General features: G+C 35.6%; 1 protein-coding gene across 1 annotated transcript in view; it reads left to right on the top strand.

Annotated features, from left to right (window-relative positions):
• The first annotated feature begins 14,674 nt into the window (after positions 1-14,674).
• Positions 14,675-17,316, top strand: part of OXTR (oxytocin receptor) — a 16,135-nt gene continuing 13,493 nt past the window's right edge. The window contains exon 1 of the mRNA XM_087927674.1: positions 14,675-14,694. Within this exon, the coding sequence (XP_087783800.1) occupies positions 14,675-14,694 (20 nt within the window). The remainder of the gene's footprint in view (positions 14,695-17,316) is intronic.

Genomic DNA, 17,316 nt, shown 5'->3' with positions numbered 1-17,316 from the left:
AGAAGGCTGGGATGAAGGAGAAGAAGCCATCTTTAATGGACAGACAATCTTACTTGAGGAAGAAAAGAGAAAGGGGGGAAAGAAAATGGAGAATTCAGAACTTAAAAAAGCAACCAAGAAAGGGAAAAATAAGATGAAAAATCGATACAATGTCAGAAAGCAACAGAAAAGAGAAATACAACAGAGAGGGAAGACTAAGAGAGTGGAGTTTGAGAGATGGGGGGGCAAAAAGGCTAGAATTGATAACAAAGGAAGGGAAAAAGGAAAGAGAAGTCATAAAGGTTTAAAACAAGATGTTAAAAAACAGTTTTTTTCAGAGACAAAGGGTAAATTATAATTTAAAAAATAATTCTGCAAAAGTACATAAGATTGTATTGTAGATATTAGTATTTGAAATCGAGTTAGAAAACTGAAATATTATATGAGTTAATGCATTAAAGGGAATGTATAAAATGTCTAAGATTTAACAATAGAGTTTAACTTTCTATGGAATATTGTTTTTACTATCTTATAAACTTAATTCTCTCTTTTTTTTATTTATTATTCTAAAATGTAATATTTAGAATGTACTAAGCAGAATCAGCATGGAAAGTATGTATTATTTTAAGTGTTAAATTTAGGGGAAAGATAAAAAGTTGTCATACTTCAACCAGTGATTACAGGAGAAATATTGTATTAGAAAGAAAAGATAAATAGATAATTGAAAGAGAATGGACAAAAGGTGCAAGTATAATTATCTAAACTGAGATGAAATAAATAAAATAGCATTAAGAGAGTGAATGAAGAGAGAAAATATATAGAAAATATAGAATGTTAAATAAGATATGAAATAGTATATTAAGTGAGCATGAATTTGATTTATGTCTGTACAAAAAGATGTAACCTGGGGTAAGCCGCTTTCCAAAAAGAAGTTTTATGTATTTATGTTTTGTGTTTTGTTTGTCTATGTTTGAATTAATAAAACACTAGAAGAATGTTGGAAGAGAATAACGAAATTGTAAATAAGACGGATGGATACAATGAATATATACAATTCAAGGCAAAAGAAATATAATTGAATAGAAGGAAAGGGAGAAATAAAGAGAAGTTGGGAAAAGATATGAAATTGAACAGATAAGATACATATTAAACTGTGCTTGTATGGAAATGTGATAATTTGGAATTATCCTGTCTTTAAATAAGATGTTTTATTTTTTTCTCAGAAAAGATGTCCTATGTTATTATATTCTATGTTTTGTTTGTTTGTGTATTGTTTTTAAAAATTAATAAAATTTGTTTTTAAAAAAAAGATTATTTAGAAATCTAGATCATTACAAAATAATTTGGTCCATGTATATAATAAATGCCTTGCAACACTGATAATCATCTGGTTATGTAAAGCACATGTTTGCAAGATGAATTTATTGTTAAAATTTTATTAGGGACTGTCAAAGCTCAAAATATGCTGAGAAATCTATTTGTTATAGCACATTAGAAAACCCATTATACCTAACACATGAATATTTAAGTAAAATATAACTGTTCATCAATAAACATCACAAAGATATGAAATTATTATATTCTGAGAACATGACATTTTCTGGATTGCTTCAATATATTTAAGTCGGGGGGGGTTGAAGTTTTTTGTTGGATGTAGAAATGATAGGAGATCCAATGAAGTAATATTATTTTACAGTGTTTTGCAGATGCATTAGCAACATCTAAAACCTTTGGATTACTATTCCTTTTGAAATGTATTTCATATGATTCTAAATTTCTAGTATCCCTTTTAAAGAAACAATTAAATATTACTAATTGTTTACATGAATCCTAAAATGAAAAGTCCTATTTTAATAAATCCATGGCTAAGGCTTTAAATATTAGGTATATACTTAAATATAAGTATAACAACTGTAAAAGTCTGACTCACAGACGAACACAATACAGAAGCCTGATGATGGCAGATGAGATTCTGCCGAAACGTTGCTACAACTTAACAGCCGCTTTGTTAGGGTATTTTCCCACGTCATTGTAGTTGTGCTTTTAAAGTTGTAGCGACGTTTCGGCAGAATCTCATCTGCCATCATCAGGCTTCTGTATAGTGTTCATCTGTGAGTCAGACTTTTACAGTGGTTTCAGATTTAAATTTGGGGCAGCCTATTGCTGTGCCAGAATGGTTTTTTCTTTACACTGATTGGTTGGGAGTCTTGGTTTGTGTTTATTGGTCTTGGAGTTTGCTGTGTTCTGCTTGATTGGTGTTTCTAATATCTTCTGTCTGTTTTTTGGCTCTTTTTGTATCTTGATTGGCTGGCAACATTGTGTTACTTTATTGGAGGCCTTTAGTGCAGCTTGGCTCTGGGTAAATGGATGGCTATCATTAGTTAGGAAGCTAGGTTTCATCTGGGTGCCTGGTTGGGGTGTGTTTGAGCTGGAGGTATCAGGGGGGATCTGTCTGTGCCCAGGTGTTTGCCTGGCTTTTGGTGTGGACATTTTTTTTGTTTGTGAGTGCAGGCTTCCAAATGATTGACAGTCTGGTGGAATCATCTCTTCTATTCATGCTTTCTGGTCTTTTTTCAATCTCTATGGCTTCTCTGATGATTCTGTGGCTGGGGTTTTCTTGTTGGCATGTTCAAAATAGATTTGTCTAGTTAAGTTCAAATTCATAGTCATTTTCTCTTGATCAATTAAATTCAGTTTGTGTTTGACTATACTTATCTGATTTTGCAGTTTGGATTCTTTTGGGTTATTTTGTAGAAGGGTTTCTAGCTCCTTAATTCTCTGTTGTAATTTGTTTTGTTGGGAATATTTTTCCTTGTTTCTCTTAGCATTATAAGAGATTGTTGTGCCTCTTATAACCGCCTTCATCGTATCCCAGACATTTTGTTTCGTGGTTTCTCTGTTATCATTTTCTTTAATAAAAAAAAACCAATTCCTCCTTTAATTTATTAATATATTCTTTCTCTCTTATTAATTGAGTGTTTAAGGTCCATCTTTTCTTTGGTTTTGCCCTGCCCTTCCATATTACCTGTATTGGATTATGGTCTGCCCATTCATTAGGCAAAATTTCCACTTCTTTTGTCTCATTTGCTATCTCTCCACTCATCCATGCCATATCAATCCGTGTCCATGTTTGGTGGGGATTTGAATAAAATGTAAATTGTCTTTTTTCAGGATGTAATCTTCTCCATATATCTGTCAGATTTAGCTCTTTCATCATTTCCCTACAAATCTTGGGAGCTCTCTTCCCTTTTTATTCTTCCCGGCATTACTGTGATCCTTTTGGAAATCAGCAATGGAGTTGAAGTCCCCTACCATACAAATATTTCTTTTTTGCAATTCAACCAATTTTTCATATAGGTGTTTAAAAAACTCTTTTTGGTCTCCATTTGGGGCATATATTACTACTAAAAGAATTGGAATATCATTAATCCAGATCTGCAAACCCAGAGTCCTTCCTTCTAAGTCCGACCATATTAGCTCAGATTTCAAATCCTCTTTCACATATACTGCGATTCCCTTCTTTTTCTCCTCATCTGCTGGTGTGGTAAATAATTTTCCTAATTTCGGGCATTCTAAATATTTTTCATCCTTCTTCTTTATATGGGTTTCTTGCAGGCACATTATATCTGCATTATGTTTAATTAATTTAGATAATATCCTTTTTCTCTTAATTGTTGAATTTAAACCATTTATGTTTATTGATAGTAATTTTTTTCTTCTCCCATCTATTTAGTTTTGTTTTGCTCTTTGTCGTGTAACAATTCCTCTCTCTTCTTGCGCTTGTATTGATGTAGTTCCTTCTGTCTTTTGTTGTGGATAGGTATTTTCTTGGTTTCCTACCGTTCCAGTTCTATTTTTATGTCCACTGTATTCTTCTTGAAACTTTGTGTCCAATTTCTCCCTACTACTTTGCTCCTGTGGGCCCACCATCCGTTCGTAAAAATCCTGGGCTTTTTCCATAGTATCTATTTTGATTTTCCTCTCTTTCCACGACACTAACATTCCTTCTGGAATAAGCCATTTAAATGTGATTCTTTTTTTTTAAATATGCTGCCAGAAATTTATAGTCACGCCTTTGTTCCCTTATTCTCCTCGGTATCTGTTTAAGAATCACAATTTCTTTCTCTTTGTAGGTTATAGTTTTATCTCTTGAGGTTCTATATATCATGTCTCGAACACATCTTCTAGTGAATCGTATATGTACTTCCCTAGAACAATTGTATGCGTCTTGCATAATTTGTATTGACCCGGTAGATTTCATCAAACTCTTTTTGAATTTCATCTTTATCCATCTTCAATAAACCGCCAGTATTTCTGCCATCAAGTATTCCAGGTCTTCTTCTTTTGATTCTGTCACATTTTGGAATCTTAGGTAAGTTGCTGCCTTGTCCATTTCTAGGAGGACAAGGGAGTCCTCCATTTCTTTTGCTCATGCTTTTGAGATCTTCATCCACCCTTTCTAATTCCCTTTCTGTTCGTTCGGTTCTTTTCTCTACTTCTTTTATTATAACTTCGTTTTTCTCCAAGGCCTGCTGCAACACCCCCACTTTATCCTCTACTTTGGAAATGTCCGCTTTCATTTCTGTCTTTAGTTTCCCCATTTCTTCCTTCAATTCATTGATATCTGCCCTTGTTTCACTGTGGTTTTTAATCATTGTTTCTTGCAATCTTGTCAATGAGTCCTGTAAAGTTAGGAACATTGCTTGGATATTCGCATTCGAGATGCTAGTTGACTTCTCTGTTGGTAGTGTTTCCTCTATTGTTTTTTGTGCCATGGGTGAAGTTGTTGTCAAAGTAGTCATTATTGTGGGATTAACCTTCCTACCAGATTTCAAAGCAGTGGTAGTTGTAGTAGTCATTTCCTTTAAAATTTGTTTTTGTTGTTGTACAATATTGAATATATTATTCCAAATTGGCATTCAGTATTCTTAGTTCTGTAACTAAAATTGACCAAGATCTATCAACCTATTAAGTAGCTATATTCTTGACTAATTAGTAAAGTGTATATATTTTTCTCTAGTTTAACTTCAATATAAAGTAACCTTAACTATAAAATATATTACATTCACAGATAAACCCACACAAAGAAATATAATATTGGTCTAGAGAGCTCTAAGCTTATTAAGTAACTAATGCTTAATATTCTTACTGTCTCCCCTATATTCCCATTCAAATTATAACAATCTCTATTAATAATAACTTAACTAAATTAATCCAATATTTTAACACTCTAATATTTCATTACTAAATGTACATATTTATCAAGAGGAAATCAGAGGGGAAAAAAAAAAAAGCAAGCATATTTCAACATAGCATACCATCCACAAGTAAGAAAGAAGAGAGGCTATTTTAGTAAGTATGTACACACAGAAAAGGGTTGAGGAAAAGAAAAAGAAAATTCCAAAGACAAGAGTTTTTGTTTCCGCTTTTCACTTTGGAAGCTTCCACTTCTAGCACACCGGAAATGGCAAATGAAGATTTGCTGAGTAACAGCTGCCAGTAAGCAATATTCCCACTTGTTTCAGCGTTCTGGATACTGCCTATGGCGTTGCTCTGTCTTTCCCCCGATCGGCTTCGTTCTGCTTCTGGATCCAATTTAATAGCTTCAATCCAAATGTTAGTGATAATAGAGTCTTCAGACTTCCAAAATTCTCTTTACTTCTTTTTTATTTCCGACTCTCTTCTGCCTGCCAAGCTCTTTCACATTCACTAAACCAATTCTTTTGTAGCCGCTTGTCTTGGAGCTCACAGCTGGCATTCACACAGTATTTAACAGCCTGAAATCAGTCTATTGTCAGTCAAATATCTTCTCTGCCACGACTCTCTTTCCCCCGAGCTTGCAAACTTTCACTCACTTTTTCTTCCCATCGGTGGCAGTCCGACTTCGGAGCCTCCATTGTTAGGAGGCTGTTCTTGATCGTTGGGCTCTGGAGGGCTTCCTCTTCGTTACAGGGGGTTGCTTTCCCCACACTGCAGCCCGAGGTTCCCCACACCGGCACGGGTCTCTCCAAGACTCGAGCACCCCGAAAGATCGCACCAAACTCAAGAAAAGGGAGGCTAGAATCACGAGCAGATTTCTGCCCCTCTGACCGTCCTTGCCTTGCCACCGGAAGCTCGGCTGGGGTTTTCTATAGTGGCTAGGGTTTTGGTGCCATTGAAGTTGATGCTATGACCTGTGGCTTCTATGTGTTGGACTAGTGAGGAAGTGCTTTTTGACTGCATTTTTGTGTTCATCCAGGTGGGTACTTATTCTTCTATTGGTCTGTCCAATGTATGTGGCTGGGCATGATGCACAGGGGATGGTATACGCCTTGGTTTTCCAGGTCAATTTTATCTTTCGGGTTTCTAAGGATGGCTGCTATTTTTCTGTCTGTTTTGAAGGCAGTCTTGATGTGATGTCTGTGTAGTATCTTACTAATTTTGTCTGTAATACCTCTTATGTAGGGCAGGACAGCTGTTCCATGTATGTATGTATGTATGTATGTATGTATGTATGTATATGTATGTATAATCACTTAAGAGGAGACTCACTCAACCAAAGATTATTATCACTTAAGAGGAGACTCACTCAACCAAAGATTCTTCTTCAGATTTACTGGATACTGTTTTACATATCAACTTCATTATGTTGAAAGTATGAAATGAGTGATCCCATTCACCCTCGAACTGGCGTCTGAGGAAGAAGTTGAGAAGTCATCAGCCACAGGAAACATCACAAATGCCCCCCTCAACTATCTCCCATTATCCAATTCCAGGCACCAATGAGGTTCAAGCAAGATATTTTCATAATGGAGAGTCCAGGCACAATTTGGTATGCAGCTGGTGTGCTGGGTGATCTCGAGGAGATACAGCACTTACTTTTGTTTTCCCCCAAACCTCCACTGTTACATTTTCCCCCTCCCCAGAGTTCATGGCAGTTTGCCACTGAATAATAGTGAAGGACAAGTAAGCATAAGGTAGCAGCTGACAGACTGGGTAACTTTAAAAAACAAGAGGTTATTAGATTTGGAGGGCCACAAATTTAGACATGGAAGGCACATCTATCTATAGTATGATCAGATTAACACAGGATTTTTGGCATGGCAGAATTTAGAACAAATATAAAATAAGGCTGATAGACCTGTTTGGCTATCATCATAGGAAACCTTTTATAGAAAAGGTTATAGAAAAGAAATGATGGTGAGATGAAATTGGCGGACCTATGGTGAAATAATATCTTTTACTCATAGTGAATCTAATCTTAAGAAAAAAGTATTGGAATCAGAAGTGTCTGTCACTGGTTCACATATTTCTAATTAAAATAAAGTTATGACTTAGATTTTAAAAAAATATACTTTTAAATCTGTAGAAATGAATTTCAAATTGCATCATTGACAATGATGAACTAAGGTTTATAAAATGTTGCTGAAGTTGAACCTGGAAAATGAATATGTTAAATACAGTATGATTCAATGGGCCAAATATACTGGTAATAATATAATGCTTGAGCAGTGGGGAAATATGTGGATGAATGGATTGAAATTCACACTGAATTATAATTTGAAAAGAAACATTTTTATAAAATGATATATTGTTGGTACTTAATGCAAGAAACTGTCAAAGAAATATAATGGAATTTCAAATGTCTGTTGCAAATATAATTACAAAAAAGGTACTTTTTATCCCTTTTGGTGGATTTGTGATAAAACAAAGAAATACTGGTGCCAGATCTTTCTTGTCTTGTTTTAGAAGATTCTTAGACCAAATATAAAATTAAAACCAAAAGGTTTTTTAGAATTATTGGATAAAGAATTTGAGGGAAAAAATGAACTTTTTTACTATATATGTTCATAGTGAGAATCCTATATGTGCAAAAATGGAAAGACCTTTCAATTCCCATGATGGAAAGTGACGGGGCTGGTTGAAATGGCACAACTAACTGTTCTAATTAAAGAAAATAACTTTTGTTTCTAATTGGAAACCACTTCTGGACTTTATGTCACTGCATCCAGTTTTGGTTCAGAGAGTACCAAGATCTCCGTAGTTCAATTATGGGCTACAGATTTTGTCTTTTACAGGTACATTCTTCTACTTATAAACTGTTTCTCTAGCTATATGACCCGAAGACTGGTAAATATACTGTGTGGTCAAAATTTACTGAAGTATTTAAAAATAGGGCTGAATAATTTTCTATATGTAAATATGTCTTTTCCCTACTTGTTTGTTTTTCCTTTTTATTTTTATTTTCTTTACTCTGTGTCTCTTTGATTACAAAGCTATTCTTCCTTGGCTGCATTTAGAAAGATAATAAAAATAGAATTGTTCCAAGGGTCATTCTAATTAGATTTGGGCCATCACTATTTTATTTTATGAGTTGTTTCATTGTTGATTTATTGTGATGTTATGCTAATTTTATTCCTGCTGGGAATGTTTGAAACTGTTTTTTTATTGTGTTAACTGGTGAGAGTCATCTGATTGGGGGCAGGATATAAATATAATAAGTAAGTAAATAAATATTAAAGCAATAAAAAGGAAAAAAAATCATTTGGATTTCCTTTGCTGCCAAGATCCATGGGCAAAATATTAGCATTATTCTTTCTTCATTCTCACAAACTTGATTTTGATGTAGCATCTGCCTAAAATATTTACTGAAATGTCTGTACCTCTATGATTTTTTTAAAATGTGCATAATGAATTATTGCATAAATATTTCCAAGGGTTAAAAAATTAAAATCTATTGTTCCCAGTAAAGGAGATATTATAGCACCTAGCTGCTGGGATATATAAAGTTAATTTGGCATGTCTTTCAACTGTCTGCCTGCCTGCTGCAAGGACAGAGGTACAATCTAGCTAGAGCCAAGTTTTTCTGAATCACTTGTTATTTATAATACAGATAGCCCTTGTTTAGTGACCACAATTAGAACTGGCAATTCAGTCATTAAGTGAAGCAGTTGCTAAATGAAACTGCTATTTTATTTTTCATCTGTCTGTCTGTCTGTCTATCTGTCTATTTATCTACCTTTTATGCCATCCATCTTGCCTAGAGCAGAGACTCTAGGCAGCTTTCAATAAATTATTGTCTTACTTCAGCTATGTTTGGCTTTACAAAACTGTGAAGGTCAGAAATGATGATGGGTCATAAAGTTACATGTTGATCACTGTCTTAACAACAAGCAGATGCTAAACAAGGACTATCTCCAGCTAATTTGCTCTAGTGATGAAGATTCTGCACTAGGACTGAGGAAACACGCTGATTTGCGCCCTGTTGCTCTCTCTCTCATCCATAGAAAGACTTAATTGGCAAACAAAAAAAGTGGGGACTTCTTTGTATAAATGCTAGGAATACACTGACTGACTCGAAGACAAGTAAAAACTACATTCTCATAAACAGAGGCATATCACTAAGCAAATATAAAAGGACTGAAACACAATGATAGAAAAAGCCATTATAACACATGACTTACAGCCATTATAAAATATAATTCAAGGTATAAAATTATTATTATGAAAATGAGAACATTCACAATTTATTAAAAATGTATTGCAATACAAGATTTCAAATTTATGAAGCCTCCCAAAGTGAAAAAAGATAAATCAACATATTAATAATTTCTTTCATTGATAGATAACTATAATCCAATATTTCACTTTCCAAAAGTGTCAAAATGTATGCTATCTTACATACAGAAACATATAACTTTATACAACGGCAATATCTTAGCTGAAACAAAGACATGGGTTTAAAGTAAATTCATTAAAATTCTATATCTGCTTATCATCAGTCTTGAAGAACAACTGACAGAATTACATCTATTACATGCTTTAAGGTTTAAGGTTTCTTTGAGATTTCTTTGTCTTTTTGTCTATATTATAAAATGAATTAATATTTGCACAGAGGCAGCTCTATTTCTCTGATGAAGATTTAGCAGTATATTTATTTTTATTTAATTATTTAAGATAATTTATATCAGGGTTGTCAATCTCGCAGGCCAGATGCATCAGGGGGAAAGTCACCATACATCATGGGACAATGTGACACTGTGAATTTGACACCCCTGATTTATATGGCTGCCCAACTGACTCCCAATGACTCTGGGCAACTTATAAATAAAATGTTGGCCTTGTTGGCAGAGAGGGCTTTATTCTTCCAAATGGTGAAATTTTTGGCTATAATGGCTTATTCCCAGTGGGCAAAGGTGGTGCGTTAAGTGGAGGAGAGACCAGACCAGAGAGTTTCTCTGAAGCCTGAGACTGTTCCATGGCCTGCCATGATAGTAGCAGCCATATTGTTGCATACCTGCTGCAATGGCACTCAGAAGCACAAAAAAGGGTGTCGCTTGTTTCCAGAATTTGCCATCTAATTGTTTAAAAAATGGGGGTGCACAAAATCTGTGATTTGTGTTGATTTTTGACTGTGATAGTCTGGTTGGGGGGCGTGGTACAATCCATGGGACATAAGTTTCCCTTAAGTTAATACAAAATAAAAACAAAATGAATCCTAGGTGAAACCAAGCAACCATACATTATGACTTTTATTTTTATACCCTATGTTAGTAGAAGAGAAGTATATTTTATAACTTCCTTATACACAGTAAAATTAAGTAAACCTATAATTCTGCAGGCCACAATGAAATAACGAAACATGGTGGATTTTAAATCCCAATGATTTCCTAGGATACATAGGTTCAGATTTGCTTAGCATGTTTCCTCAGGATGTTTAGTGGCCTAGATTAATAACCTTAATATAAAGCTTGTTTTCGCCCACTTCCCCAGCTCAGCACTGCTGTTGCTCATTTTTGTTTTATGATTTGATTATAGTTAGTTTATAGTAGAATACAGTGGATTATAGTGGAACTTCATGAATATAAATATAGGTAACAACTTTATTACCCTGCACCATAGGCAGAGAACAGCACATGCTGTGATTAAGTAATATGTTCTACACAATAAGAACTATATAAAAAAAGCATATTGCTGCTCTCCACATTGTAAAGTATGGAGCTGGATTTGACAAACCACTCTATCCTGTATGGTAGGCTGTCAGGGCAATGTCTCAAAGAGGCCAGATGTAACCAGCTATACTAGGTTTATCCAGAATTTAATGTCATCTATTTGCAGATTTCCAGTGTTAATTTCCACAGAGATTTACCTGGCAACTTAAAAAGGAACTGATGTTTTTTATTACATCCTCTAGCAACATCATATCCATTTTAAATGTCAATCACAACAGCTTCTATCTTTTTCTCTCTGAAATACCACTATTTTTCACTTTTATTTGCAGCCTGCTTTGTTAGGTGTCCAAACTACAAGACAAAACTATTTATTAGGGGCTTGGCTTTTCCTGGCAAAGGAAAAAAAAATGTGTATTTCCTTCAGAATAGTTCAGCTCTGACAACACTACACCTAACTAACAAAGCTTTAAAACAAACTGTTTGTTTTCCTTCATATCATATCATATCATATCATATCATATCATATCATATCATATCATCTCTCTCTCCACCCACTCACCCACCCACCCATCTTATATTTACTTCCATACACATTCACTTACTCTTACAAAGTTAAATGGAATAAAAGTATATGCCTGCCATCTATAAAGATTTTTTTTTTTTTATAAATTTTTATTATTTTTTTAACATAAAAAACACAACAACAAAACATAAAAGTATCAGCTCCCCCATATTTTTGTACACACAGTAAGTCGGTTGGTCCATCGGTTTTGTGCATTCACCTCATAGTCACAATTACAGTTACTTTATATAATACTCTTATCAATACAAATTTATAAATCCTAGTATCGCTATTAAAGAAAAAAAAAAATTTGACTAAACTTTTATTCGGTCATGCCTTTATGAGATAACTATATTTTAAATATTTTATTCTAAAACAAATCTTATAATCATACCAATTCTATCCCAAATATGAAAAAGAAAGAAACAAAGAAAACTATTATATAGATATAGTATCAAAAACCAATAAAAGGAAAAGGAAAATAAAGTCATTATTATTCCTTATTATCTAACTTTTATATTCCATCTATAAAGATTTTCAATCATCCAGATCATCATTGTCCCAAAGGTGCTTTTCTGGAAGGCAACTTTTTCTTTGTTTTTTCCTTTGAAAATGTTTCACTTCTCATCCAATAAACTTTTCCAGTTTTAATTGACTGTTGTGGAATGGAAAGATTTATATTCTTTGTAGCCATTTGATTGTTAGCACTCTAAGGGTTGAGGACACTTGGTGTTTATCTGTATCTTCAGAGTCATCTGAATCAGAGTGTAAATGGTTGTGGAACTTTCTTGGGGGTGGCATCATACCCACTGTTGAGGGAGGGAGGACTGTTCAATTCTCACATAGATGGCCTCTTTGATTCCTTTTTCAAACTAGTGGCCCTCTCTATCCAGAACGTGAAGTTTGCTGTTTTCAAAAGAGTGAAGATGCAGATGGCCTGCTAAATCCTGTCCTTATGAGTTTGTTGTACTGTGTGGTACTATATGTTGTCCTGTGTGGTACCATATGTTTGTGAAATGCTTGTTTTGTTTTCCCAATGTACAGGTCTGCACATGTCTTGCTGCATTGACCTGAATATACAGCGTTACTCTGTTTGTGTCTGGGTGTTTTGTCCTTGGGTGGCCAAGCTGCTGTCTCAATGTATTCTTGGGTTTAAAGTGTGCATGGATGTTGAAAATCCTGCTGAGCTTTTAAGATATTCCTGCAATGTATGGAATGATAACATTGCTCCATTTGCTGTTCTCTTCTTTGTTCACTATGAAGGAGCTTCTGCTGGATCTTTTTGTGGATTTGATGAAAACCCAGTTAAGATAGCCACAAGGGCTATCTGAGGACTTCCTTGGGGTGTTTTTGTTCTTTTCTTTTTGTTCTTTTCCTTTCCTTCTTTGCTGGTAGGCATACTTTCAGCCCGGTGGGATAAGGTTATGATTACTCCCAATTTGTACTACAATGGGTGGGGGGAATCAAAATGTAAATACTGCACAGTCCAGGAAGCCCAGACTATTTTCCTTAACCTCTTCTTATTGTTGCTGTCCACAGTATTGGTATGTTCAGTGAAGGCTTCCACTTCCTATGTTTTAATTTTATAGTATTATCCACATACCTGCACCAGTGAGTGGTGGAATTCCTGTAAGTAAGTTTAGTGCTTTGGTTTCTATTTCTGGGGGACACAGGTGAACCCATGGTGCAGCCATGTTTTTGTCTGTAGAAATCTTAACTGTATTTGAAATGGGTGAAAGTTAGGCAGAAGTTCAGCATAGCACATATGGAATACAGGTTAATTCAGTTAGAACTGAAGAAGTTTCTTGGATAATAAGTGAAATGTTTCCAAAGAAGAAAAAAAAGTCTAGTTGCCTTTTGGAAAAAGCACCTTTGAATATACTCCTGCTAGTTTCTCTAAAATATATAAAGACCATAGTGGCCAAGCCATGCTGTAAAATAAATGAGATGTTGTGTGTGTAAGCAGGGCTAAAATTTTGATATTTTGAAAGGACAACTGACACTTTTATTTTGAAACCAAGATGAAGCTATTTTAGATTTATACTATAGGTTTACCCTGCCTCCTCCACCTGCTTTAAAATGACAACAAATTAAAATATTGCAATTTGGGAGTAGGATATATTAAGGTTTCCTGCTTGCAGGTTATAAACTTCTGCTATGTGTGGAGTTATTATTTCCAATTAAACCTAAATCTGTTAGAGTAAGGATTTACTTCTGAGTGGTCTTCACTGATCTATATTCACAAACAGATATAAGGTAATTACTTTTTTGAAATATTGCCATTTAAGGCAATTTCCTTGTTATTGAACAAAAGTAGTAGAATACTTTACCTAATTTAACTCAGATGCCCACAACAGCTTGGAACATATACATTAATTTGGGCTCTTGTGTTTGGAACCAATGCAGAAGAACAGGGCAAGAGCTGAGCTGCTGATATTTCATACTCCAAATATTTATCTGAAATGACAGACCTCAAATTTAATGTAATATTGGCAATTTTCCCAGCACATTGAATTGCAAACTCATCTTTGTAGAAATTAGATTTTCATAGTGGAAACATTCTGAAGTGTGGTGGAGGTAATTTGAAAAATTATATATCAGAAGCATGCCAAAGCAGTAGTGTTGAAGGCAGATTATAATGTATGTTCCAACCACTTCCACAATGCTTTAAAATGACTGTCAGTTTTCACCCAAAGTTTGGTGAGATTCATCAGAATACTCACCCCTCAAAATAGCTGCATTTGAAGTTAATAATGAGACAGTAACAGATGGTTCTGCTGCCATAACACGCTATTAGATATTTAGAAAAGTTATACTGTGACTGACTGTGGAAGGGACTCCACCAAAGACCTATCCTAGTAATTGAAACACATTATGATTATGATTAAGTAGATTGTTGATTGCTCACAGTTTCCTCATCAAGTTTCCAATGATGGACTATGGTGGCAGAAGAGTCCCCACCCTTTTTTCACTTGTTTTATCACCGGCTTGTTGTTGGACTTTGGAGCTTTGGGGATGTGGGGGTTGCCAGGCAGGGCAGGGGTTGTGGTAGAATTGAAGACTTCTGTGGACTACTTTCCCTGAAGAGGCCTTTCTGCTTTCCCCCATAGCCAATTGACTGAAATGCTTGAGGGCTGGGCTTGGATTTTTTCACTGCAATCTGGGGGATTCCTTCCCATTTTTCCTCTGAGTGGGAGTCAGGATGGATATGGTATTAGTGAGGTAAGCGAGATGGTGGCTTCTCCTAGCTGGTGGGAATAGCAGGGGAAGAATATCCTTGAATGCCAATGGGTGTGAATGGATATAAATGTGTGATACTTCCTTTGAGTGAATGTCAAAGGCAGAATTAATGGGGGTGAATGAGGAAGCTCTGCCTGATGGTTGGGAGCAGGGGACTCTTTGTATGAAGGGTGTATGTTGTGGAGGAGTGGGGAGGCAATTGCTGGGTGCTGAGAAATGGTAAAGCTGTATGTAGCCTATTGGATGTTCATCTTCCCCTCTTAAGGATGGTTGACAACAAGTGGGTTGTTCCCAGGCCTGAGGAGCTCAGTTATAGGGATGGAACTTGATTGCAAGAAATATGACTTCAGCAACAGAGTGGTCAATGTCTGGAATACTCTACCTGACTCTGTGGTTTCTTTCCCAAACCCCCAAAACTTTAACCTTAGACTGTCTACTGTTGACCTCACCCCTTTCTTAAGAGGTCTGTAGGGGGCGTGCATAAGCGCACCAATGTGCCTACCATCCCTGTCCTATTGTTTCTGTTATTTTTCTTATATGTATCCATGTATTCATAACTATGTTTTTACTTATACCTATTATCTTGTAAGCAATTGACAAACCAAATAAATAAAATAAAAAATAAAAACATTCAGAAGGTGGAGGGGAACCAAAGTATTATGTGATGACAAGGACCTGGCTGCTTTCATAGACCACAAAATAGTTTTGTAACAGTTCTGCATTCCAGTTCCTTGATCTCAGCTCTGATACTGTAGCAGCAGATCTTAAATGGCCCTGGCTATCAGCTACTGCTAGGTTCCAGGTTGGTCTGTAATAAGTTTCCCCTCATCTGTAATTTGATTATGGATGAAAGGGCTGACCAGGCATATATTATTGAGACCTGTCTGGCCTATTTTAGAAAAGGGAATTGCCCTTTCTGAAATTTGCTGGGTTGGTTTTAAGTGTGGCATTTTGAGATTCTGGGGCATGGTTAGAGGTGTGATAATTGTTATCAGGGACTTTGTTGTGGAATTATGTTGGACTTTACGGATTAGTTGGGCATGTTATTGTACTGACCTCCCTGATGCCTAGCAACTTAGCTGTTTGATCCCCTTGACTCCATTTCTGAAGTGGCAGTTAAGTTTTCCATATTTATGGTTCTGGAGAACTTTAATTTGTCTTCCCCATGAATGGTGTCTGAAGTTGACAGGTCTTCATGACTTCCATGTCAGCCATAAGCTTGTCTCAGATTATCCAAAGCCCAACTCAGGATAGCGGGCATACTCCAGATTTAGTTTTTCTATCAGAGGAATGACAATGTGATCTGGAATTGTCCCCTTTGTGATGGTCTGATTTCTTTGACATTCTCCAATGCCACAAACTACCACAGGGAGGTTGGACCCACTAGATTGTCATAGGTTCTAGCGACTGATGGAATCTGAGTGGTTTCAGAAGAAGATGGGGATTACCCATGTTGTTCTGTCACATGTTCCATCTGAAAACCTGGTTGATGCTTGGAACCAAGGAGGTGGCTAAGATCTTGGATCAGATTGTGCCCAGACAACTTCTCCTTTCTCAGGAATCCTGGCATTCCCCAGGAAGAGGAGTTGAGAGAGATGAAACAGGGAGAAGAGACATCCAGAGCATTGCTGGTATTTAATAACGGACAAACATGACCAAATCTGAGTTACAACTGCTATTAAGATCTATCTTGTGACAGTAAGAAGCACCGGTACTTCTCTATCCTTATTATTGCACTGCAGACTATCACCCCACAGTCCTGTTTCACTTGGAGTCCCTCCTGGGATCAGAGAAACTTTTACAAGTGCTGAGGTGAAATTTGTGACACACCTATTAGAGAAAGTTGCTCGAATTCATTCCCAATTGATAAATAAATAAATAAATGAGAGAATGTTATTGATATTATGGTGAGAAATATTAATATTAATATTATTAATATTATGTGTGAAGGTATCACATGTTAAATTATTCATTTTTGCATATTACTTGCTGTGATTTTACTTAGTTCACATCTTTCTTCAGAAATCATAAAAAAGCTGTTTTCAGTGTCTAAAAACACTATTAAAAAAGCAAAAAAAAATTTCTTGCTCTTAAATGTAGAGTTAATAATTTATCAGAGCAAACAGAATTTGCCAAGCAACTTGCCTGCTTTTTCTTTTTTGCTTAACAAAGATGGCATGGGACATGTAAGATTCTTGGAAGTTAGTTCCTTTTTTATTGCTTAGAGACTTGAATATATCATAAATACAATGGCACATAATCTCCACAGTATTTAGAAACAAGGGTTATTCAGATACTCTTCAAATATTATGTAGGAGTGGCAATATATACAAACAGCATTGCTTTATGTTATGAGCCTCAGTGGCACAGTGGTTAGAATGCAGTACTGCAGGCTACTTCTGCTGACTGCCGGCTGCCTGCAATTTGACAATTTGAATCCTACCAGGCTCAAAGTTGACTTAGTCTTCCTTCCTTCTGAGGTGGATAAAATGAGGATCCAGATTGTTGGGGCTATATGCTGACACTGTAAACTACTTAGAGAGGGCTGTAAAGCACTGTGAAGCTGTATATAAATTTAAGTGCTATTGCTATTGCTTTTAACAG

This window comes from Pseudonaja textilis, chromosome 2, assembly GCF_049901715.1.
Source record: "Pseudonaja textilis isolate UNSWEBS1 chromosome 2, rPseTex1.2, whole genome shotgun sequence".
NCBI classification, from domain to species: domain Eukaryota; kingdom Metazoa; phylum Chordata; class Lepidosauria; order Squamata; family Elapidae; genus Pseudonaja; species Pseudonaja textilis.
This window is presented reverse-complemented; position numbering and strand designations above follow the sequence as displayed.